This window comes from Rousettus aegyptiacus, unplaced genomic scaffold (assembly GCF_014176215.1).
Source record: "Rousettus aegyptiacus isolate mRouAeg1 unplaced genomic scaffold, mRouAeg1.p scaffold_m13_p_16, whole genome shotgun sequence".
Classification (NCBI taxonomy): Eukaryota; Metazoa; Chordata; class Mammalia; order Chiroptera; family Pteropodidae; genus Rousettus; species Rousettus aegyptiacus.
This window is the reverse complement of record NW_023416291.1, coordinates 32,416,822-32,441,035: the sequence shown is the minus strand read 5'-3', so window position 1 is coordinate 32,441,035 and position 24,214 is coordinate 32,416,822. Positions and strand designations below refer to the sequence as shown.

Sequence of the window (24,214 nt, the reverse complement as noted above, 5' to 3'; positions counted from 1 at the left end):
TTGCATTCTCAGATTCAAGGCTGGTCTGGTACCAGAGGAGGAAGGAGAGAGAGGATATCAGGAATGTGTGTGCCATGTGCTCATTCATATATTGGATAGTTCCTGAGTGTGAGGCCCTGTGCATGTGCAGTGAAAAAAACAAAAAGAGAGTTCCTGCTCTTTTTAGATTAGCTTCTTTCACTTAGTAACATGCATTTAAGTTTCTTCCATTTCTTTCATGGCTTAATACCTCATTTATTTTTAGTGCTGAATTATATTCTGTTGTCTAAATTAACATAATTTATAATTTATTTATTCATTCACCTACTGATGACATCTTGGTTCTTCCCATATTTGGGCAATTATGAATAAAGCTGCTATAAACATCTGTACGCAAGTTTTTATATGAACATAGTTAACTATGCCATTTTAAAACCTCAGATTTATGTAATTTCAAAGGTTAGACTGCACACATAATTTTGTTGCTTATTATCCTTACCAAGTTTGTAAATTTTTTAAACTTTCTAGAATGATTTGCCAATTATATAGAAACAAAAACAGAATAGTTTGAACAGTCGGTAAGGCTTATTATGTAAAAATGTATTGTTGCCTATCATTAAAACATGAAAAGAATAAAAATATTTATTTCCTTTGTAAGATACAGTGGATCATTTTAATAACAGAACAAGTGGCATTCTCATAGAGAAAAAATTTATTTATAAAGTTTTGACTGTATTTAGTTGTTTTAGAGCATGTAATTTGATGAAAGATATAGTCAAATCTATGTAATAATGAGCTGTGTTGTAAATAGTGTTCTCAGTTATGAAATTATCTAAAAATTATTTATCAAATTTTTTCAACAAATCGATCAAAACACAAAAAATTTGTATACCACAGGATATCACTGGTAGACCATCACAGATGTCAGAGGCCTCAAGTATACACATAAATAAATTGATCTGAGTTGAGACTGACTTTTTATACATTTATTAAAAGATTATCAGAAAAATTTATGGATGAATTGTCAGTCTTCAGACATAGTTACTGTTTGAAGATGTTTTAACTAGACATAACTGCCTATGTTTTCATGCTTCTGTTTCGAAAATTCTTCTCTGAGTAATTTACTTTCATCAATATTAGGCTTTTATGTCCTGTCTTAAATTTACATTTAGAAGTAGATATAGCTCTTCAATAATTGTGTCATGAAATTAGTCCTCCATTTTCATAACATATAATTCAGCAGATATGGTCTAAACCTTAAATAGTAAGTGACATTTTTAAAATAACTTTTTTATTTTCAGATGATCCCAAACTTAAATAGAATTTGCAAATGCAGTATAAAGAATGATTCTCCTCCCCCAAACCATTTGACAGTGAGTTCCTGACCAGATGCTTCATTGCCTCTGAAAGCATTAGTGTGTATTTCCCATAAGCAAGGACATTGTCCTGAATAACCATACTACCATCATCAAAATCAGAAAATTAGCATTGATACCTTACTACATTTAAACCTCAGAATGCATTTGAGTTTCATATTACCCCCCAAAGTCCTTCATAGTAAAAGAATCTAATTCACAATCATTCCTTGCCTTTAATCATCACATTTCTTTAGTTCCCTTTGGTTTGGAATAGTTTCTAAGTCTTTCCCTATCTTTTATGACTCTTGAAAATTGCAGGTTAATTATCTTTCCTTTACACTACGGTTTGTCATGGAACTATGTCTTTTAGAATAGCAATGTCATATTGTAATAGCACTAATAAATAAAAAAATGATATCGAGTCTCCCTGGAAGAGTATACCCACATAGTCATAGGAGTAATAGTTCACAGTAGGGCAAGTAAACATGCTGTAGGCGTGAAACCCAGCTATACTACTACACCTGAGTGCTGTTTTTATTGTGTGTTAACCCAAATATTTTAACGGTTGAAAGTTCTAAAGGGTGAAAGAAAAGAGTGTGTTTCAATGTGAATTATTTAACTGTCCTCTTCAGACTGACACTTTTCATACTTTCCTGTGGCTTGGGTGTCAATGGTGATTCACCGTTTCTGCCTCCAAGCAGCTTCCAGCCTCCCTGGCTGCAGCATTTTTTGGCTTTGGATTTCTTGCAACTCTGTTTCTTAGATCATTCTCGCACAGAGTAACTTAACCTTTCCCAGACATATGTACAGCCATACTTAGAAGTTCACATCTCCTTGTAAAGCAGCAGGAATTATAAAGAACAATTAAAAATTTCCCCCCATAAGCTTTTCCAAAGGGTTACTATGTGAGGCACCATTAGTATATGGGATGGAATACAAAAATATATTATAATTGAAATTATTTCTCTTATTATGGCAAAATGCACATTATATACAATTTACCATTTTAACACATGTGAGTGTACATTTTAATAACACTAAGTACATTTACATTGTTATGCAACCATCATCACTATCCATTTTGAGAACTTTTTCATTATCCCCAACTGAAAAAAAAACCCACTAGATGCCACAAAGTTGGTGGTAATGTCTTAACCTTAAATGCATTGTTTAGGCCTTGGGGACTTTTATATCCTTACCAAGGGGAGTGCTAAGTTTCTACCCTTTTATACAATATTTAAACATTTTCTTGAATGACATAATCTTCTAATTATTTCTCTGGTCCAAAGTTGCCATGGTTATTACTACCTCGCTTTATATTATGTATTCATACATTAAACAGTATAGCTGTTCTCACAAGACTACCTTACTGAGCAAGTTCTACTTTGTTGAGCCTTTACAGTTCTTCTCTGTTATAAAAAATTATATTTTGCTGTGGTAAAAACACTTGATGTGAGATATGTTCTCTTAACAAATTTTTAAGTGCACAATACAGTATTGTTAACTACAGGCACATTGTCATAGACCAGGCCTCTAGAACATACTAATTTTGCATAACTGAAACTTGTCTCTACTCAATGATGAGCAACTCCCCATTTCCTCGGGCCCCCAGCTCCTGGCAACCACCATTCTACTCTCTGCTTTCATGAGTTTGACTATTTTAAATATCTCATACAAGTAAAATCATGAAGTGTTGTCTTTCTGTGATTGGCTTATTTCATTTAGCATAATGTCCTCAAGGTTCATCCATGTTCTCATATATGGTAGAATTTCTTTCACAAAGGGGTATCGTTATTTGAATGTTAGAGGTTACTGGTTGCTTTGGATGAGATCCTTTAGGAGTTGTTGAAATGTCAACTTTTGAATAGTTTTGTATTTGAATTGGCACATCTATGGGCCTATAAAGGTTGCAGGTTGGATACAATAACAAAATTGGTAAGAACAGACCTAGATTTACTCAGAGCATTGAATCTCGATAATTCAGTAACTGTGTTTGATAACTATAGTTGAAACAGAATGTACTGGTGAGAATGTGCCTTTGTTTACTGACCAGTCAGTATGTGATACTTAACAAACCCAGGAGCATACACACACACTGGGAGTTGAAAATTTATTTCATAACCAAAGATCACAAGATGAAAGAGGAAGAAGCTAAGCCCATGAAGTTTCTGTGTTGTTCTTTGAATGTGTCCTTAGTACGTCTCCAGTGTTGTGAGTACAGGTAGAGTCAGAACAAAAGCAGGAGATACTCAAAATCCATTATACATTACAATATTTATAAGGATCGTGGTCCTGTCAGATGGAAGGAGTAAGAAAAGAACAAAAATTTCGTGTGACAGAGAAGAGATTAGTGAAGGAAGTTAGCTAAACTTTACTGGAGTACAGAACTCCACCTCTGTGAATTAGGTCATAAAATGAAAGAAGTTACAGATAAAAGAAGTAATGACATCACAGGAAGAATTATGAAAGACTTTGAAATGGACAAAAAATGTAAGGCTCATTGGGCCAGGTTATCTCTACTTTACATTGTCTTTGAGTTATTTTACAGCCCTGTAAATTGCAGAAAATTTATAGTAATGCAAATGATTTCTGTCCACAGAGATGTAGATTGTGTGTGCCAGAAACAGATTGTAAGATACACTGATTAATGGATCTTGGTCATTTTTGCATGTGTTAAGCAAATTTATTTCAGCATTTTTATTGGCCCATATATGCGTGTATGTGTGTGCTGTGAATTCTTTGAATTGGTTGTAATATCTTACTGGTTTTTTCATTAGTAAATAGGTTAAATAAAGTCTTTGAGATATTTTAATTTTATATTTATATGAGTCATAATTTTATCGTCTCTTTCCACTGTTTTTCTTCCTCTTTCTTCTTCTACTTATTTTACAAATATTAACAGGTATGGGAACCCATTTTGAACCTCAGAGCTGGTTATGAAGGTTATTTTAAGCTGAAGACATCTGAGAATCAACAGATGCAGAAAGAAGCCTTCTGGGATCACCTCTTTTCTGAGTAAAAGTAGAAATTTCTGGGAAATGAGGCTGCCCTAAGTAAATTTCCTTTAACCATTTAGTAAGCTAGCTTCCCTGTTAGCTCCTGTTGGGATGCATACAAATAAACATTGTTTCTTGTTGATCTGTCCTTTGTCAGTTTAATTCACAGGCTCCAGGTGTTAAGCCTAAAAGGGCTGAGGAAAATTTTTCCTTCCCTGAGTAGGTCTGACTAGAACACTGGGGATGTGAACTTTCAGACCATCTGCCCCTGAAGGGTGTGCACTTGGAGTTCCCTACAGGTAGAGCTTCAGGTACCATCATCCTGGATGTAGTAAACATCATATACTGTGTCCGGATAAAAAATTTTCGGCCCCAAACTAACTTCGGCTTTTTTGAGATGAAATCTCTGTTCATCAGGTACGGTGTTAAGGGTGGAAAATTTTCAAAGTGAGCCAACGAGCTAAGTCAGCTACAGGGAAGAAATATCTTTAGATACCAAAAGTTGTCCTACTTGCTTGGGTGTGGTTTTAGGAAATGTATAAAATATGAAGATGGCCAGTATCTGTTTCTGTAATCTGCTCACTTATTAACCAGAGTATGGTACAGGTGATGTATTTGTATTGTGTTAATGGTCAACTTCTGCTTTCTGTAAACTGCTTACTTGTTTGATGTAGTTTTAGGCTTTATGAGCTGCCTCTTTTGAGAATGTAAGGGTAAAGACTTCCCAGTAAATTAGTAACGAGGTGATTCCTCTAGGCACCAAAGCCCCAGGAAGAGGCGCAACATTCTAGGATACAGATAACAAAACTGTCTACCAGACTATGTTTGATCTAGCAATTCCCCAGATACATTTATCTTTGTAAAGGACATTAATGGTTAACTTCTGCTTTTTGTAATTTCCTTACTCTCTTTGTTCTAGGATACGGTCAGAGGTTTCATAAACTGCTCAAAGACCCCGGGAGTTGTGGTGTTCAAATCTAAGACCCACGGAGCCAATTGAGATTAATTACGAGCCTTTATTAGCCGGCCAGCGACTGACCCTCCCCACTAGAGAGTCAGCCTTCATTAGCCAGCTGGCGACTGACCCTCCCCACTAGAGTCAGCCCCGAGCCTCCGGAGGAGGCAGCTTATAAAGCCCGAAACTATGTCCTGATTGGCCTTGATCAAGCAAGCAAGCAGATTACAAAAGCAAAAGTTAGCTGTTAGCGTCTAGCACAAAGAAGTATGGTTTCTTGTGGACAGCTATGTTATCTGTACTCCAGTGGCAATATTGTTTTATTTTTCTTCTTGGGAGCCTTGGAGCTATTTACTCCTAGGCAGCTGGCACCTGGAGATATCACTCCCTGCCCTGTCCTTGGGGCTGACTTACTTAGGAATTGATACCAATAACCATAACAACATATTTTCCAAAGTAGTAACGGCTGGAATAAAGAGGGGAGATGTGAACAAGGAAGATGTTATTGAAATGCATTTTTTACACTGTTACACCAGGCTGATCTCTAACCCTGCATGGTAGAGAATCAGTCGCCGGCCGGCTAATAAAGTCTCATAATTAATCTCAATTGGCTCCGTGGGTCTTAGATTTGAATGCACCACAACAATGGTAAAATTCTCCCCTTAATGGATAGGTATATTTTCAATCATGATAAATTTCAGAATTAAACATTGAGATAATGAAATTAATAAATGTATAGTTTTGGTACTGTGTTTTAATGTAGGGATAATCTGTGCTTATTGGGAATTTAAAGTGTTTTTAAGAGTTTTAAGAGTTTTTAAATGTTTAAGAGAATTGAGCAGTTAAAGAATAACATTAACTTACTATTTCAATTTAAATACACATAATCAAATTTAAACTTTTGATTTTTTTTATCAGAAAATTTAACTTAATAAACAGCATTGAAATATTTAAAAGTTTAACATTACTATATCAAAAATATATTTTATTAGATTTTCTAGCATTTTTAAACAAGCATTTACATATTTGAAATAAAATCAATTATAACATTTAGAGTGCTATTTAAAATAGCTTGAATATTTAACTAACAGACTTCAATGGGACTCATTGTTAAAAGGAATTTGGTTTATTCAACTTGAGTTAAATATAAATGAAGTAAAAGCAAAGGGGATTGCTTTTATTTTAAATAGAATAGTAAGGTTTGTAAACTGAAGTTACAGGCTTAAGGAAACAAGGTTTTTGAATTTATTGCTATAATAAACTAGCATTAATTTAAAACCCAAGTATGGTAGCCACGGTTGTTTTGCTGATTCAATAGTAATTCCCAAATCCTTCTAAGAGCTTGCCACTCTTCCATTATAGCGGATGGAAAAGCAAAATGTGTTCTTTTCTAGCTCTCTTGGTTTGGGTAGCTAAAGGGCACAGTTCTGGCCAAGAGACATGGCAGCAGCCTGCTGAGGAAGTCCTGGAGGTGTCAGCTTTCCTGATACAAGAGATGGAAGGAGCTGTGTGTATAAACCACTAAGCACTTAGTTTGCTTCTTCATTTATACTTTACACGGCTATGGCTTTTCTGTATCCCTAAACTCTTTTTTGTGTACATGACCCACAGCACCCTTGTTACAGTAATTTACTACATGTGGATTGTGAGTTTATTTGCCCTTGTGTGAACTAGATTTGAATTATATTACATGTGTGTAAAATGGCTCCACTAATGTTAAACCTTAGAAATGTAACCAACTTGTTTTGCTGAACTGAAGTTGTTTACCCCAAGAGTGAAATTGTTTTGACCAAGAGTGATAACCAGACACCCGTGCACCTGGCTGATAAGACACTGAGACGTCACCACTACACATAAAATCTCCAGGACTCTCTGCCTGAATCAGAGCACTCTCTGTCTCACAAGAGTGTGTCTCTCTGTCCTTTGATTTCCTTCTTGGCCCAAGACTCTGTCCGTCCGAACGAGAGGCCTCTTTGCCGACCAACAGTGATAGAACGGCAATTACACCAGCGCAGAATCGGTGTGCTGTTCCTGCTCATCATGTGTCTGTCTCAGCCAGCATCGCTGGGTGATCTGCTAGGACTGAAAACCATCAGGATCTGGTATGAATAAACCCTAGCATGCTTGCAATCTTATTTGCTTGTGTGTCTGCATCCTTACTTAGCTGTTGTCTCGCTGGGCTCTTCACATTTAAGTATATTAAGCAAAGTGCTATCGTGGGTTCGAACTGGCTTAAGAGCCTTAAGGAACAAGCAAAGCCACCTCTGCATAAGTCCAAGAAGGAGAGTGACTTAGACAACCCTGTTGTAGAATTCATATAAATTCAAGGTTTCTCAAACTAAAAACCTATGCCCAGTTTTGATGATCACAAATATTTTACAGATTTTTGGAGCAACTTGGAAAAAATCTTTAATGATTTTAAGAGCAACAGTAGAAACATTTTTGATTAAGCACTTATATCTCTTCCCTCTCCTGAAAGTCCTTTGAGATTAATGGATGGAGAAACAGAGGAACAGTCATGTACGCTGACTGCCAAGGGAGACACAAGTATCGAGTGCATATCAGGAACTTTTTTCTGCCAGAGAATGAATCACTGTCAGCTCTTTATGTATTTTGTATAAATTTCTAGCATCTGTGTGAACTGTAGTGCACAGAGAAGGGAAAAATGGTTTAAACTTTGAGCAGCTATTGTAACTCTCTTTGACTTAATTGGGTCCCAATGTAATTTAAGGGCTGAAGCCAGAGAGCAAGTACAGTGAAGAATTTTTATAATGTGATTTTGAGGAAATTATATACTTTCCATACAGTAAGGCAATTATGCTGTGGCTGGCTATTATTTTTTTTTTGGGGGGGGGGGTGGGGGAGGCAGACATGATTTGACCTGGGTTAAGTCCAAACTTTAAATCCTTCTATGAGAAGTATAATCTTAAGTGTTTCAATAAACGTATCTTAGAATTTGAGTTCCTACTGATTTATCATTAATGGAATAAAACTTAGGTTTTACTTGTGACAGATCTCGACAGAAATGCACAAGCACTTACAATTATGTCTAGGGAACTCATGAAAACACCAACTCAGTGAAATTATAAACCTTATTCTGTAATAACATTAAATGTTAAAATGAAAAATTTTAACATGGCTGCGCTGAAATCAATGCAGTCACTGCATCCGAGGTAGTCCTGCTCACTTAAATTTAAAATAAACTTGATTGAGTACACTTAATTAAAATATTTATAGTGATTTGGTATACCAATTATTCATGTGAGAACTCATATAAAAGTTTTCATTGGATTCTATAACTTATTTCCAGCATTTGAAATCCTTTTTACAGTCTATGAAAAATATGTGATATTCCTATTTTATTGGACAATTACTCACATCACCAAAAATACAGTGGCGATTTGCTAAAATACCTTGTTAGAAAAAACCCTCAAATTCCCTTCCAAAAGATACCAAGACAAACTTTCCCTACATTTGACCCATTTGTTTTTAAAGATAATATGTATCTTAAGTGATGACTATCAATAACTATTTCAGATATCTAAAACAAAAACAAATGAAATATTAGTTGTAATAGAGGATTGTTAATTCATATGATATAATTATAATTTATATTATGGTATAATATAAATTATATATTTATATATATAGTTCAACAATTTGAAAAGTGAGGTAGATGCACATCTACTAATATAAGATATTCAAGAGATATCATTAAGAAAGTATGTTGAACAACAGTCTATATATTTTTATCTTATTCGTATAAAATAAAGGATATATAATACTCATGTTTATAAAGTTATGTTAACAAGAAACTGTTAACTGTGGTCATTTTTGGGAAAAACAACCAATACAAGAAAGAAGAGATATTACTCTGTAGTTTATATCCTTAGGAAAATTTAGACTTTTTTAAAAAAGTGAGTAGTGCTTTAATAACAAAAATAATCTGAAGTTATTTACAGATAATTCAAATGTGTGAAAATATGGTTTCTTAAGTATAACTAAAAAAAAACTCCTGATTTGTAATACTAGTTAGTTTTCTTTAGATTTTTTGAAGCCGGGTAGGACAAGGCCAGTGATTCTCAATCAGGAATGATTTTGCACCCCAGGGGACATTTGATAAAGTCTGGACACATTTTTATTGTAAGGACTTTGGAGAAGCTAATAGCTAGAGTCCAGGGATGTTGCTAAACATCCCACAATGCACAGGACAGCTCCCCAAAATGAGGATTTATCTGTCCTGAAATGTCAATAGTGCCCAGGCTGAGAAACCCAGGATTTAGGCAGTGGTGAACAATCAACAGGAAACCTCTCCATGCTGGCTGACGACTGACACATACATTACTTGTGGGACAGACAATGAATTCCTTCAGTGGCTGTTTATCTTCTAGTGAAGATTTTCTAATTGATCAAGAGATAGTGGAAGTCGATAGACATTACCAGAGGAACTCATGCAGCTGGTATATCTCTTGAAAGGTGGTGATTATTGTTGTTTTTGACAAGTAGTTTGGGGAAGAGGTTAAGTTTATGTCTACTAATGCCAGGGAGGATTTCACGTTAGTTCTAAGAAATAATTTCTTAACTACAAAGATTATTAAACAATAATTGGATTACTAAGACAATCTCTAGGAAATTTCAAAAAATTGGAAAGATGATTTAAGTACATTCTGCCAAAAGTAAAGAAATCAGCTATAGAATATTTTCAGGATGCTTGAACTAGTTCCATGAATATATGAATAACATAGCAAATGTTTAAAAGAAGCTATCATTTAAATGAAAATTTTAGACTTTAAATTTGAGGTTTTGAGATATGTATACTCTGTATAAAAAGAAACCTTGAAAAAAATTCAATTGTCTATATACCTCAATACAACTGAAAAAAAAGCAAACAAAACAAAACAATTTTCCTAACAAAATTCAGACACTCAATATCTTTTCATGATATTGTCTCAGTCCAGTTTCTCTTTTTAAATCTATTACATTCTTTCTCATAACTTAATTATCAACTCCAGATAAAATTGGAAACCTTTTGTGCCCAGAATTATGCCTTTCTTATTGACTATCCTGATTTCTGTCTAACTTACTTAAGGCCCACACAGAACTGACCCAAAGACAGAACTCTTGCTGTTCCCAAACGTGCCATGCATTTTGCTGCCTTCTACCAATAAAATGGCAGTGAGGTGGGCAATGTGGTTTTCTTATTTACCTGCCATATCCTATGCTTTCTTCAGGATTCAGATATCATCTCCTCCTGAAAGCTTCTATTTCCCCCTGAGCCTAAATTATATGCCTTTTTTCTATTTTCGTAGTGTCCTACACTAATCCCAATTTAGCCCCTTATTGCACTGTATTGTAATTGCTGTCTACTTGTGTCTCTTCGGTTGGCTCTCTGAGGACAGAGACCATGTTTCAAAATCACCCGTGCAAAATTCCCTGTGCTTAGCATGGTAGTTTGTTTGTTCATTTATTTGTTTATTATTTTTCAATTGCAGTTGACATTCAATATCATTTTACATTAGTTCCATAGCATGGTAGTTTAAGATGGCAATAAATACTTATGAATAATGAATGAGAATGAAAAATATGTGCTGAATTGAATAGAAATGGATTGATTTCTCATTAGCGCTCTGTACTCATTGTTACCAGCTTAACTTAGGTCCATGCCATAGTCCATAATTATTCTCTCCATATTTTTAGCCCAGGAGAACATAAGGACATGCCTGTTGCAAATAACTTCCTATGAAAACCAAGCCAAAAGGGAAAAAAAAAGTAGAAAAGCTAAGCAGAATGTGTTAAAATTTAATAAGTTCATATCTCTGATATCTTTCTATTAAATTTTATCTGATTTTTAAAAAATCTTGGCTCATATATGGGCATCTGATAAGCTGGTGGAATAACATTTGAAGATAATGACTGAGGTTTTCTTTTCCTCTAAATTTTTTTGGTTCCGAGACCCTTCACTCATTTATTCTGTGATATTCATTGCTTCATAGCTGAAAATCAGGAAATATATTATTACCTGAATTAATTTATAAACTTTTAGCTGAAGCGATATTGAAAGCCCAGATTTCCAATACAAGGGCCAAGCTTTTTGGGAGATAATGTTTCTTTTTCTTTAAGCTCAAAAAGGTTGACTTGTCTGAAGGTCTTAGAACATAGTGTTTATAGATAAACAGAGTGAAAAGAATGTGTATGGGATGATTAATTTTATATGTCAACTTGGTTAGGCTATAGTATTTCTCAGGTGTTACTGCAAAGGCATTTTGTAAATGTTGTTAGCATTTACAATCAGTTCACTTTAAGTAAAGGAGATTACCTTCAATAATGGGGGTGGGCTTGAGGGTTCCCTGAGGAAGAAATTCTTCCTTGGACCATACTGTCAGCTCCTTCCCAAGAATTTCTAGCCATGCCTCACAATCAAGTAAGCCAATTCCTTGAAATAAATCACTCTATATCTATATTTACATCTATCTATCTATACACATATATGCATATACACATACATACATACTTATGTATAGATACATAAATAGTACAAATGCAAAAATCACTTCTTATATATGCATGATTTATTTCATATGTATATTTCATATCTATATATCTATATCTGTATATCTATCTCCTACTGGTTCTGTTTCTCTGGTAGAACCTTGACTGATTGAGCATATGATAAGATAGTTTTCCTGCCCTCAAAAATAAAAGAAGCCACCAGAAGGCAGGAAGAAATGGATTAGAGGAAACCTCTATTCCTCTGGGCTGAGACCAAATGGATAACATAGGGAGAGGTTGAAAAAATAGTAGGAAACTATGCTGGGTGAGGAAAAAAGGATCGCGAACCTCAGTGAACATTCTCTGCTCCCGGCACACGGTGCAGCCACAGCAGAGCAGAAAAGAAGATGTATATATAGGACCAGAGACGGAGAGCCCCTTTATACACCGTCTTATTTTATAAAGTCTTGGACTGGAATGGCAGAATGTCCAGAAGTTTACCAGGCTCCCGAGAGGGGATGGAAATTGTCCAGAAAGAGCTAGCCAACCAGGAGAAGTCTCATGAGTGGCAGGAGGAAGATGCATACTGACCTACATGATGTAGGCAACAGGAGAGTGTTGAGGAGCAATGGATTTGACAGGGACAGGGAACTAGGAACTAAGGATGGGTGGTGTGGTTTCCTGTGTAGAGGACCCAACAGTGGACACAAAAGACCAAAAGTAGATGCCCTTCCCACCAAAGCCTAGATGACATAAAAAACATGGCCTAACTTGGAACACTTCTGGAGAGAAGAGACACAGGAAGTGAGTGAAGAGGCTTGAACTGTTATATTAACCCAAAACATAGTGAAGGATAAAAAGTAGAAAGAAAACAGAGATGATTGGATTACCTAGCAGTAGATTAAGTTTTCTGCTATTTGGGAAAGTGGGCATTCAAGTTTATTTTAATTATAGAGAAATAAAGGAAGTTCCATGATTTTACTCCTAAGTTCCTGAAAGGAGTTTTACTATTTCTGTTTTACTTGTGTCTAAATTGTATATTTTTCAATATGAATAGTTTCGGCCACATTGTAAAAATGGCATATTCTATTGCAGGTGCTTATTAAAAAAAATTAAAATCAAGCATTGTGGATCTCAAAATAAATTTTAAATAGGTTGCTTCCATGACAGATTACTGAGATGAATTCCCACCTTATCCGCTCAAAGGCCACCAAGCTGCTGCCAGGTAAATCCTTTCTGGAGGGGGTCACACTTCCAGGGTCATACTTCCGGCAAAGTAAGCATGATTAACTCATCTGGCCTCACTGGGAAGAACTGCTTGGTTTATTCTGCATGCTCAGTGATGGCTTATATGAGTTAATAACTGGATCTTAAAACAGAGTAGTTGAGATTTATGAATCTGCCTTTTTTCCCCAGCATTTAAAACTTGCCCCTTTTAGACTTTAGTGGCAAAGCCACATCTAACTGTTTACATCTAACTGTTTCTCCCAGACCTGCACTGCTATGACTAATCTTGGCAAGAAAAAAGCACATGATTCATTTCAAAACTATGAGCCAAATTTAAGAGGGACCTTAATGCTTATCAGCAATTGTTACTACCTCTTTCATATAGTCTCTCAGTCTCATACATGATTATTTTATTCCTTCTCTCTTCAAATTTCCAGCACCTTTTTCCACACCCACCTATTTCAGTGATAAAACCAAGGCTATCAGAGGAACCCCACAAATCCGCCAACACATTGCCCCATGGACCACCCTCATGTGCTCTGCCTCCCACCCTTGCTGCAGATGAGCTGGCTGCCTTTGCTCTGTCAGATCAGCTCCAGGTTCTATCCCCTTTCCTACTCAGGATACATTCCAATGGTTCTCTCTCCTCTCAGCATCATCAATTTTCTTGGATCAGTCCCAACTGAAAACATGCTGTTATGTCTCCCTTCTAAAATGAATGAATGAATGAATGAATGAATGAATGAATGAATAAAGATGAAACAAAAGAAAAAACATCATTTCCATACCAGTTACTATTTCTTGTCTCCCCTTTTAGCAAAACTTGTCAGAAGTTTCTATCCTGGTGTCTCCGATTGAATTTTTGGGTTTAGCTTTACTTTTAAAGTTTTGGAAATCTATTAAATACAATATTAACATTCCCTTGTGAATTTGGGTTATCACGATGATGCCTTTAGGGTCTTTTGAGGGGACTCGTGTCCTATATATTTGACCACAGACTCCTGTGCTTTTAGAGTTCTGTCATCTTTTAACAGTTTTTCTCCACAATTCTTCGCTGTCACTTCAAATATCATCAATTTGCCTTTGTAATTTCAGTACTCCAATTACCATTTCTAATTTATTTTTTGAATCTGCTGTAGCAAAAATGCAGATACTCAGACACAATAAACGTCTTTGTAAAGAGTGACCTATGAATAAGGACCTGAAAAAGAAGATGATTTTCTTTCGTCTTCTTCTTTTTTAATGTCTGGTTTTCAAGAATGAAAGTTTTTGATGCTCTAGAATAAGTGATCTTCAGTTAGCTGTGATGTTATTATAAACATTGCTTAGGGCTTAGTATTCTGCCATAGTAAGCATTGTCTATGGAACCTAGAGGAAAAAAGGGAAAAGTTTTCTGCCCCTAGAATTTCCTGCTTTTATGATATATCCAAATATGCTTCCTTCCTGGTTATTCCTTTTTTATCCTTCTACCACCCAAATTAGGTAGTTAGATTATACTTCACTGTCCAGAAAAGGTAGAGCACAAAAGAACCTTTCTAGAATAGTCAAATTCTTGCCTGGGTTCCAAAGCTCAAAAGTCATGGCTTTCAACTGCAAAAAAAAAAAAAAAAAAAAAAAAAAAAAAAAAAAAAAAAAACAGATGCTTGAAAGAGAATATTTTTCTTTTTTAAAAAATTTTTTGAATTTTACCATCTTAGCTTTGAATACAAAGACCATATACTGTAGGACACAGAACACTGAGTCAGCCTTTCACAACTTGTAGAAAAGCTTAAGTATGTGTGATGACCTCAAAGCAATTTTTCTGAAATGGTGAGAGCTAAATGTGAGAACAAAACATCTTGTCCTTTTGGAATCTAAAATTCCTTAGAGTATGGAGTGGGAGGAAATCACCAAGAAAGTTTGGGGGAGTTGCCCAAGCAAAAGTGATTCTTATCTCAAACACTAATATGCAGCCCAAGGAAAGGGCAAGTCTGTAGCACAAATCAGATGCCCTGCTTGATGACAGGAGCCCCAGTAGCTGTGGTACAGGGGCAAGCCAGGGTCTGAGTCAGCCCTAAATCTCCCTTGGATCCTGACAGGTGAGGAAGGACTTGTGAAGGTTTCTTATGCTTTCCAAAGAAGGCTGACTATGAGTTGTTGTCTGGATGAGAAGCATCCAGATTATCTAACCCTGGTAGCTGGAAAATATGGAAGTGTTTACATACTTCAATAGTGCTGATGCCAACACCTGGAGGAAGAAGTTAAATGTCACAAGAAGCTGACAAAATTGCTATAAATCATCTTTCTACTTGTCCCTCCACTTTGACATTTCAGAAGCTGCCCCGAATCTAAATGCTGTTAAGCAGAAGGGGGAACGGGTGAAGTAGGTAAGAATTTTTAAATGATTAAGACTGAATTTAAAAAAAAAAAAAAGGGCCTGGTTTTTAAATGAAGATACTTTGAATTAGCAACTCTAAATGTCTATCATTTTATGTAGGAGTCATGAGTTTTGACTCTAGTCATGGAAATGTAAAATTTCATTTCTGCATATCTGAGATTTATTGTTTAAAAATGTCAATTTTTTTTTTTACCAAATACTATATCTAATTTTAATATACTTAATATAATGATGGGATAAAACAATTAATGTATGTGTGTGTATGTGTATGCAATAGTTTATAACATTTTCCTCCAAACTCACATTTCACGACAGAGAATGCTGGCATTGTCTTTTTAAACTTCTTCTCCGAACTCTTCCCCAATCCTGTGCTTTCTGAAGAAAAAAAAAAAAAAAAAGGACAAAATCTGAGAGGTGAATTCTCCTGAAACAATTAGTTAGAATAGAAAACAAGCTTTGTGCCCAAGAAGACTGCAGAGAGGGGCAGTTTAGTAAGGAACGCATCGGGAGTGACGGGGAGGTGAGGCAGACAGGCCATCCACACTGTCTCGGATCAAAGAGAGAAATCTTGTGGGCAAAAAGAATCAATGGTTCCTGGGGCTCAAAGACTGATGGAGAAGATAGGAGGGCGTGGAACTTTATATATTTTTTAAAATTTAATTTATTTTTATGGTGACATTAGTTAATGAAATCCGATATGCTGTACACTTTAACAGTAAGGCATATATATATATATATATGCCTTATATGCATATATATATATATATATTTACACTGGGTGTTCATCTTCCATAGTTAGATTTCTTTCTGTCACCACAAATTTGACTGCTTTTAAGGGTGGAACTTTGAAAAAAGATGCCTAAGAATCAGCAGCACTACAAAAAGATTTGTACAGATTTTTTTCCCATTAAAATGCATTTGATGGAGAAATGATTTGCCATATTATGTCAGGTCAACACTGGGGATAAATGCTCCGTTGCTGAAAAATGTTATTGAATTTTAACAAACAAAAACAGTCCTTCTTTACAGGGAGCATAAATTGTGCTGTGAGCTCAAAAGATCAAGGTTAAGGACTGCAATCAGAAGAGCAGAAATAAAGATCTAAATTTAACTTAGCCAAATGAGCCACCTCTCTTGGTTTTAACACAAAGAGGGAAGTTAGATGGAGGTTAGGAGAAACCAACAGAAAGCTTGGCTGCTGATGTCTTCTTGTCTAAGTCTGAAATTGTTAAGGGTGGAAAATCTTCAAAGTGAGCCAACTAACTAAGTCAACTACAGGGCAGAAATATCTTTAGATACCAGAAGTTGTCCTACTTGCTTGGGTGTGAGTTTAGGAAATGTATTGTATAGGATATGAAGATGGCCAGGGTCTGCTTCTGTAATCTGCTCACTTATTAACCAGAGTGTAGTACGAGGTGATGTATTTGTATTGCGTTAATGGTCAACTTCTGCTTTCTGTAAACTGCTTACTTGTTTAATGTAGTTTTGGGCTTTGTGAGCTGCCTCTTTTGAAATTGTAAGAGTGAAGACTTCCCAGTAAATCAGTAACAAGGAGGTGATTCCTCGAGACACCAAAGTCCCAGGAAGAGGCACAACATTCCAAGATACAGATAACAAGACTGTCTACCAGGCTATGTTTGATCTAGCAATTCCTCAGATACATTTATCTTTGTAAAGGACATTAATGGTTAACTTCTGCTTTCTGTAATTTCCTTACTCTCTCTTTGTTCTAAGATGCAGTCCAAGGCTTTATAAAACTGCCTTATACAAAGACCCGGGGCTGATTCTCTTGTGGGGATAGTCAGTCGCCAGCCGGCTAATAAAGGCTCATAATTAATCTCAATTGGCTCTGTGGGTCTTAGATTTGAACGCACCACCACAAAATGTGTGAGAAAGTGGAAACATTTATAAATGTTGAAGCAGTTTTGCAGTTTCCAACAAATCAGACACAACCAGTAAAGTCAAAATGACAAATTTTGTGAACTACTGAAAACGAGTCAAACATTTCTAGCCTGCTCTGGGTGTGTATATGTGTGGGAACCTATTAAAATATCAAAAGGCTGGAATGAGCCATGGAAGATGAGAAAAGAGGATGAAAAAGAAAGATAAGGATCAGAGGTTTTGTGAGGGGACATAATGGCAGCCTGAATAGTGTTTTATCTCAGAAGCCAATGCCTGAAGCATCTGAGAACTTAAACAGTTATTATCATTAATTTATATTTGCAATATGCAGCCTGGATAAAAGCTTCCAAAAAAAAGTTTTATGGGGCAGCTTATTTAATTTCTCTCAGTAGACCAGGCACATACATTTATAAGTTTTCGAAATTGACCAATTCATGTTCATTTGCATGTTTTAATCTACAGCATTTTAACTTCAAATCTGTAAAGTAAGATTTGCATGTTTAGAAGGCCACAACTACAGAAAACGTCAGAGTCATTAGTTCCTCACATTGTGAGGACCTGATTTTGGAACCATCTTGCTAAATACTGCAAAAATTAGTCAAAATGTCCATGAACCCAGGAAACCACAAAATGGGTGTGTATGTGCAATCTGCATATAGTATATTTAATAGGCAACTATTTTCGAAAGTCCTAATTTGTGAGGAGGTAATACTAGGGAAAAGAGGTGAGTAAAATAAGAATTCTGGTTGCAAATTTTGGGACAGAGAGAGGAGAGATCCTCTGTGTGTATTATGTGAAAAGGTGTGGTGAGACTAAGAAATAGAGAATGGTTAAGATAAAAAAAAAGACAAATCAAGTGCTAGGGCAGAAAGAGGCACTGGTTGATGAGAACTAAAAATCAATGTCTGTAATGTAGGGAGGAGGCAAGAGAATTGAAATGTTAATCAAGCTACATTCAGAGACTGTAATATGCTGATCAGCCCTGCAGCCAGGCCAGGAGGACACCTGCAGAACAAAGGAAGAGTTCTACTGGGATTGCTAACAATCCATTCCCCACACTGTGAGGGGAAACAGAAGGGGGAAAAAGAGTCTTTAAGTTGTGCCCTGCAAAAAATAAAATCATTCATTCCCTATAGCTAAAACCTCGGGAAACCTATGGATTTAGGCTGGGAGGAAGTTGAAAAAATAGTATAGACAGGTTCCATTTACTCTTCACCCTGCTTCTCCCAAAGGTAAAATCTTACACAACCATAATACATTTTTGAAACTAAGAAATTAGCATTGGTACAATATAGACAGAGGAAATTTTTAATAATGAAAAATTCTTAAGACTAAAAGGAAACCTTTTTTGAATCTAATGTCATACCTGTCTGTGTGTACCTGTCTCATTGGTAATTCCAGAATAACTTTCTGTCTTTGCCACTCTACCTGGCCGGGGCAGGGCTCATGCCGTAATCACCATCCATTCCTACTGCATATTAAAGTAACTGGCATTCAGTAAGTATTTTTTTTGGTTGAAAGGGTGAATAATAATTTTTTAAGTCTGTAAAGGACTGTACATTTTCAAAGCCCTTTCATACACATCAATATTATTGAGAATATTCATGGTCTAAGGGAAAGAGCATAGACTTTGGAAACATTCGAATCTTGGCGTTTATTACCTTGAGACTTCTCACAAGGTACTGAATGTCCTTGGGCCTTGCCTTTCTCGCTTGCTTAACTGTATCTATATAATAGAGTTGTTTGGAAGATTCAGGGAGGTAATTTATGTAAGAAAATAACAAACATAGGAGATCCAGGAGGAGGTAGGGTAAAAGAGATTTTATCACTATTTTACAAACTAAGGCTCAGAGAAGGTAAGTCATTGTCAAAAGCCATAGAGCTAGTACAGGCCAGGACTGCTAAGCATCTTAGGTCAGTTGTATTCCATGACAGCTGTCCACAGGCAACAAGGAAGTGGATTAAAAACAAACTGACAAATCCCCTCTGATCTTGGAAGCTAAGCAGGGTCTGGTCTGGTTAGTACTTGGATGGGAGATCACCTAGGAAGACCAGGTGCTGTAGGCATAAAAAATAAAAAATAAGGAATTGTAAGCTGAGAAGGTCCTTGTAATCTGTGAGCTCAACTGAGGTTTCCCTCGCCTAAAATAAATAAATACATAAACAAACAAACAAATCATAAATAAAAACAATTAACAATAATAACAAGAACCATGGGGTAGTTATAGAGATTTGACACTTTGTTTTTATGCCACTGTTAACTTCTTTTGCTGAGTGTTCAGAAAATCTCTTAAGTGAGGCTGGGTGATGAGATAAACTAAAAAATGAGTCATGGGGTTTGGTTGCTATTTCAGGGGTCCCTGTCAAATGTCCCATCCACTCTATCCAAGTGACACCAAGACAGCCAGGCATCTTGCTTGCCAAACTCAGTACCTGATATTTATGCCCGCATCTTGTGTGGCAGGAATAAAAGGATAGAACTTGCAGTTCTCCAATATTTGCAATAGCATTTTCAAAAAATTTTAATTAAAAAAACTTAAAGGGTTTTGACATTATCATCATCATCATTATTATCTATTTTATATTACCTGCTCTTGAAAATAATTTTTTATTAAGAAAAGAGAACATGGATGCATGAACTTTTTTTTACTAACATGAAATGTCTGGTAGCACTTGAGCCAAAGCTTTTCAACCTGCCCTGAACATGCATAGATACCCTTGATTCCTCATACTAGAATGCCTATTTTGGAAGTATTCCTTGGCTTATTCAATTTCTTCATTTCACTAAGTGGAAAAGGAGATGGCAGAATCTGTTACTGATTTATGGGGCTATTGGTGGCAATTAACTTCTGGTGAAGTTTTGCAAATTGATCCCCTCCCCACCCCGTTTAAAAATGGGAATGTCAGCAATCAAGATTAGAGATGGAAAAGCTAGGAACTAGAATGTTCCTCCAGGACTTTGAGTCATTTTTTTAAAAAAAAATTTTGATACTGTCTCTCACCTTTGACCATTAAAGTGAAGTATACTAGTGGTCAGGAGGAGAGAATGAGAGAAAGGAAAAAATATAACTTTGGTGTGGCACATTACATCAGAATTGGGAGAGTTCAGATTGAAATTTACCCTGAGCCATTCCTCAAAAGGTTATCTTTGTGTAAACAAACTTCTGTAAACTTTTAAGAGATAGAGAAATATAAACATACTTGCAAAGTCTAAATTTGTTAAATCTTATTTATTCCTAGCATCACAAGGTATTAAAGGTACCCAGAAAGTTTTCCTTCTTGATTCTCTTTGACTTTCTAATTGTTTATTACTCAAGAAACAAAAACATTTTATTTCTATTTACATAAAATAATTTAAAAGGGTTTCATGTAGAACTACTCTTTCCCTTGATTAATGAAAATTCTGAAAAATAACCTATGGCACACAGAAAAAGCAAAAATTGTCATAGCCAAAGTAAAATGTCCATTTAGGTTTCTCATGAGTCTGTGTTTTTCATTGCTTTGTGTTTTTTCTTGTTTTTCTTTTAAGAGACAGTGAAAAATCTTGCTAATTAAAAAAGAAGTTTTATGAATGCATCTCTCTCTGAGGAGGCATAATTATGATATCAAATCACAAAGGACCAGGACAATGGAATGATACAACTACACAAGAACTGGAACAAATGCAGACTTTCCTTGACATTTCAATGGGCATATTCCTTGAATTCAATCTCTTTAAGGGCTACTCCTGTTGAAATATTAGAAAACTAGTTATAAAATAATTGTTAATATCAGTTAGACAAATTGGTTGTTATGAAGCATAGGTTTATATAACATGCTAGTCATGCTTAACTACTGACTCTGAAAATAAAGTCCAGTTTCTAATATAAATCAGAAATTTATTAAGAAGAACTCTGAAGTGAGATTGCAATTTTGTCAGAAAAAGCATTTTTATCTTAAAAGCATAAACATAAGTAAGAAACACTTGTACCTGTGATAATTTCATAAATTACTTAGGTATACAAAATTAAATATGAGCATACTTACAATATTTTCCAAAAATCAAGATGTAGAAGAGGACAGGACCAAATGTCATTTTCTTCTCTCTGAGTAACTGATTATAAGAAAAGTGAATACAATTTAGTCTTGGTTTCTGAGTCTCATACAGCTCACAGTGGTTGTGTGCTATTTCTGTCTGCAATCTTAGCAGCTATCAAACAGTCCTCCCTCCTTTCTCTCTTTTCCTCTCTCTCTTTCTATTCCCTCTTCTTTTCTTTCTCTCTTTCTCTCTTAGAAATTCTCTTTCCCATCCTCCTCTAAAGTCTTAATATTCTTCTTTACACATACAAACACACATACACACACACACGCATCTGAGCAGCAAGGAAAATTTTCAGAGAGAACATACAGCTCTTCTCGTTGATGCTAAACATCTTGTTTCTATGTCCCGTGACATCTACAAATGAGGGTGTGTGTGTGTGAACATTGACAAAGTCACGCTACTGGAAAAAAATTGAGCTAGGATATATTACAAACAAAAATATATTTTCCCCCTATGACTTGGGACCAGAAAAAGAATAGAACAAAACAAAACAAAACAAAAACAAGGCAAAATGCCTTTATGGAATTAAATGTAAGGCAAGAATTAATGTCTAACTACAGCAATCTTTTATGATCCGAGCTTAGGCATTTAAATGATAGAATCTTGTTCAAAGAAAAATACAAAGGAATAGAAAATAAATCTAATTTTCTTGAGTTTATGTGTTTTACTACAGTGGAGACCATGACCTGTCATTGGCTGTGGAGTAAGGCCCTCCTGGGTTTGAATTGTAGTCTGTTACTTTAGAGTTGTGTAGTTGCTTATTCTTAGCTAAGCTTTGGCTTTCTGGAGGAAAATATTCATCCAGCCAGATAGATAGCTGTGGTAATCAGCACAGTGCATACTGATTGTCTGGCCTAAGTGCTGGTGCATCATTGGTGATTACTAAATGGCAACCATTCTCATGACAATGATTTTTACTATTTTTATCAGTGGGAAAAAGCATGTGAATGCAAAGAACATTTCCATAAATTGCATTTTCTTTTAACCAGGCTATATAATTCTTAGTTTGCAACTTGATAATTTATTGCTAGGACAAATGGGTAGCATGTTGACAAGAGAAATTTGTTTGTGAGGTTAATGCCTCCTAACCATTCTACATGTAGAATCTATTTAAATTACATCATTGCTTTCAACATAAGAAGTCTGTTTTTAAATGGTGGGTTAAAGGTAATATTAACACTGCTTTTCTTTCTTCTCGTAGAAGTAATTAATACCATGAAAAGAAAAATGACGTTTAGTAATCTTCCTAGGTTCTTATTTATTTGTCAATAGTTTTATTTAATGAAAGCACTGTTCTTTTGGTAAAAATGTTTATGGTTAATTGAATTTAAAGGCTCATTTAATGTTTAATAAGGGTTCACTAAGCATTTATTATTTATAATAATATTTGAAATTATTTAAGTGGTTAATGATTTTTTATTTATTTTAGAAATAGCATTTCTTAGAAGGATGCTGTGAGAAACATCAAGGGCAATAACTAAAGAGGGGACCTCTAAGAAGCTTCTCAATAATCTCAAATTATCAGTGCAAAATGTCAAAATAACTTCTCATTTCACTAAGGCTATATTAGATTTTGCTAAAATAGATATTTATCTAAAGGAACAATTTTAGACATTTGTTTTTTTCATGACACCACTTCTTTCTTGTTTTTGGCAGAGACAGTGAATGGGAAATATTAGTTTTATATAGATATATTGGTGGAAAAAACCCAGGAAGATATGTAGAGTACCCTTTCCCATACATTGTAGCAGGCACTATTGGTTTTTGTGCCAGTGGACTTTTTATTGTGAAGTGCTGTCCTTTGCATTGTAGGATATTTAGCAGCATCCCTTCTCTTTACCCACTAGATGTCGATATCACTCTCTAGCTGTGATAATTGTGTCTCCAGACATTGGCCTGTGTCCCCTGGTGGGCAAACTTGTTCCTGGTTGAGAACAACTGCATTGTAGCAAAAGACTTCCTTGAACAGTGTTTAAGTATTGACTTTTACCACATAATTAAAATGGAATTCTTCTCACTCAAATTTTGAATTGAAGTGTGTTTTCTCATTTTCTTGTTTTGCAGTTTGAAGACATACATTAAAGAGTTTTAAAAAGAAACAGATGATGTATGTTCCTAGCCTTCTCTTTCTGTTCAATTATAAACTTGCACCATCGGCCTGATAGAACCTGTGGTCTTATTGCCTCTGTTTACCTGAGCACTGCAAGGTTTTTTACACTAGATTTGGTGCTGGCTCAGGCTAAAAGAGATTAATTCCCTTTCTTTTCTTGAAACCTCTTCTGAAACCTTGTTGAAGCTCTCTAAATAATAACAAAACTTTCTATTTAAAAATTACTTCTCAGAACAATCTAGTGAGTCAAGTCAGACGAACATTATTAACCTGTCTGCACTACCTAGATCCAAGTTTTTAATCTTGTGGTTTTTACATCTCACCACCACTGAAAAACACTACTACGTTCTTTGGCATCATATTTTAAAATCAGGTAAAGACACTTAAGGATTTTTATTCATACTTCTGAACTTACTTGCCACCAACATTTTCAACAGTAGAAATAGCCATTTTTATTTAATGTTTGATTGTAGACCTGGGAAAATCTCAAAGAAAGGGGTTGGTAAAATCTCAGAGTCTCATGACACAGAATATTCATAAATTAAGAATCAGTGCAATCTAAGGGTTAAACTGCATGCTGTCAAATTGTTCATCCTATGGGTCCATTTCTAATTGACGCCTGTCAGTCAGGCAACACTCTTGAGATAGTCATCACTTCGAAGTCACCCCAAAAGACAATTTTAACTAAACAATTCTGAAATTAAATGACTTCTTGGAAATAATATCAAGCAAAATGTGCA

The 24,214-nt window shown here is 35.4% G+C and overlaps 1 protein-coding gene and 1 non-coding gene across 2 annotated transcripts in view; both read right to left on the bottom strand.

Moving 5' to 3' along the window:
* Positions 1–24,013, bottom strand: part of RXFP1 (relaxin family peptide receptor 1) — a 67,732-nt gene extending 43,719 nt beyond the window's left edge. Inside the window, 1 exon segment of the mRNA XM_016138630.2 lies at positions 21,310–24,013. Coding sequence (XP_015994116.2) covers positions 21,310–21,358 — 49 coding nt within the window. The 5' untranslated portion in view covers positions 21,359–24,013.
* On the bottom strand, positions 2,448–2,574 carry LOC118612522. The gene has a single exon (XR_004955051.1). It is a non-coding gene; the product is annotated as a U6atac minor spliceosomal RNA (small nuclear RNA).
* Positions 24,014–24,214: the final 201 nt, after the last annotated feature.